Consider the following 1252-nt stretch of genomic DNA (forward strand, 5'->3'; position numbering starts at 1 on the left):
ATCGGTGCTGAGCAGCCTTCCAACTTTAGCACCCTGTCTCGTGGCTTCCCCGCCCACCCATTCGCCGACGGCAGCGACCGCAGTCAGACGTCAAGCGCTGGCCCCAAACCCTACCCTTCGCTGTCTAACCTCACTGGCTGGCCCGCCCCGAACCCCGTCGGCACGCCCGATCGTGAACGTCAGGGTTTCCCCGGCGCCGCTTTCGGCAACTCGCTTTTCAACCCCATGGGCGGCGAGCTCCAGTCTCCCGGCCTGTCCAGCATTGGTGGTGGTGTCTTCGGCCCCCCGAGCGCTGGCGGCATCGGTGCCACCGGCTCTCTCGGCCGCAGCAAGCTTGGCTCCCTCTTCCCTGCTGCGATGCAGGCGCAGATGCAGGGCCACGAGCAGCACGAGAACCTGAGCGACTCCCTTCCCGATCTCCGCCAGAGCAACCCTCTTGGTGCTATTGGCCGAAACAACTTTGCGCCCCATCGCGAGACCGAGAGCCCCATGCGCACCGGCCGCGGCGTCTTTGAGGATCTGTTCCCCTCGTCCGCCGACAGCCGTGCCCACAACAACGTGTTTGGCACTCCTGGCGAGATGCCCGGCGGCCCTCTCAGCGGCGGCCCGCAGTCGTACACCCCGATCAACACGTCCACCTCGGACCTACCGTCTAACCAGCAGCGCCAGATGGTCATGCCTGATCGTATGAGATGGGTGTACCTCGACCCTCAAGGTCAAATCCAGGGTCCCTTCACCGGCCTCGAGATGAACGACTGGTACAAGGCCAACTTCTTCACGCCGGATCTGCGCGTCAAGAAGGTCGAGGACTCCGATTTCGAGCCCCTTGGCCAGCTGATCCGGCGCATCGGCAACTCCCGCGAGCCGTTCCTCGTCCCCCAGATTGGTGTTCCTCACGGCCCCCCTTCCGCCAACGGTCCCTTCTCGCCTGCCACTCCCGGTGGCGTCGTCCCTCCCCTCAGCGGCCTTTTCCCCAGCTTTGGCCGTACCCTCACCGCCGAAGAGCAGAACAACCTCGAGCGTCGCAAGCAGGAGGAGCAGTTCGCCATGGCCCAGCAGCGCGAGGTCATGATGCGTCAGCAGGCCATCACCAGGATTCAGCCAGGTGGTATTCAGGGCTCCCTGCACCACCATTCCAGCGCTCACAGTCTGCAGAGCCAACCTAGCTTCGACAGCATCGCCTCCCCCATCGGGGCTCCCCTCCAGCACGCCCCGCGACCAGCAACATGGCTCCCGGGTCTGGATACTACGT

At 64.8% G+C, this 1252-nt stretch overlaps 1 protein-coding gene across 1 annotated transcript in view; it reads left to right on the forward strand.

Moving 5' to 3' along the window:
* The window catches only part of VDBG_08462 (GYF domain-containing protein), a gene marked incomplete at both ends in the record, with an annotated part of 4781 nt that overhangs the window by 1770 nt on the left and 1759 nt on the right, over window positions 1–1252 (forward strand). Inside the window, one exon of the mRNA XM_003001371.1 lies at window positions 184–1250. Coding sequence (XP_003001417.1) covers window positions 184–1250 — 1067 coding nt within the window. The remainder of the gene's footprint in view (window positions 1–183; window positions 1251–1252) is intronic.

Source organism: Verticillium alfalfae, genomic scaffold (genome assembly GCF_000150825.1).
Source record: "Verticillium alfalfae VaMs.102 supercont1.12 genomic scaffold, whole genome shotgun sequence".
NCBI lineage: Eukaryota > Fungi > Ascomycota > Sordariomycetes > Glomerellales > Plectosphaerellaceae > Verticillium > Verticillium alfalfae.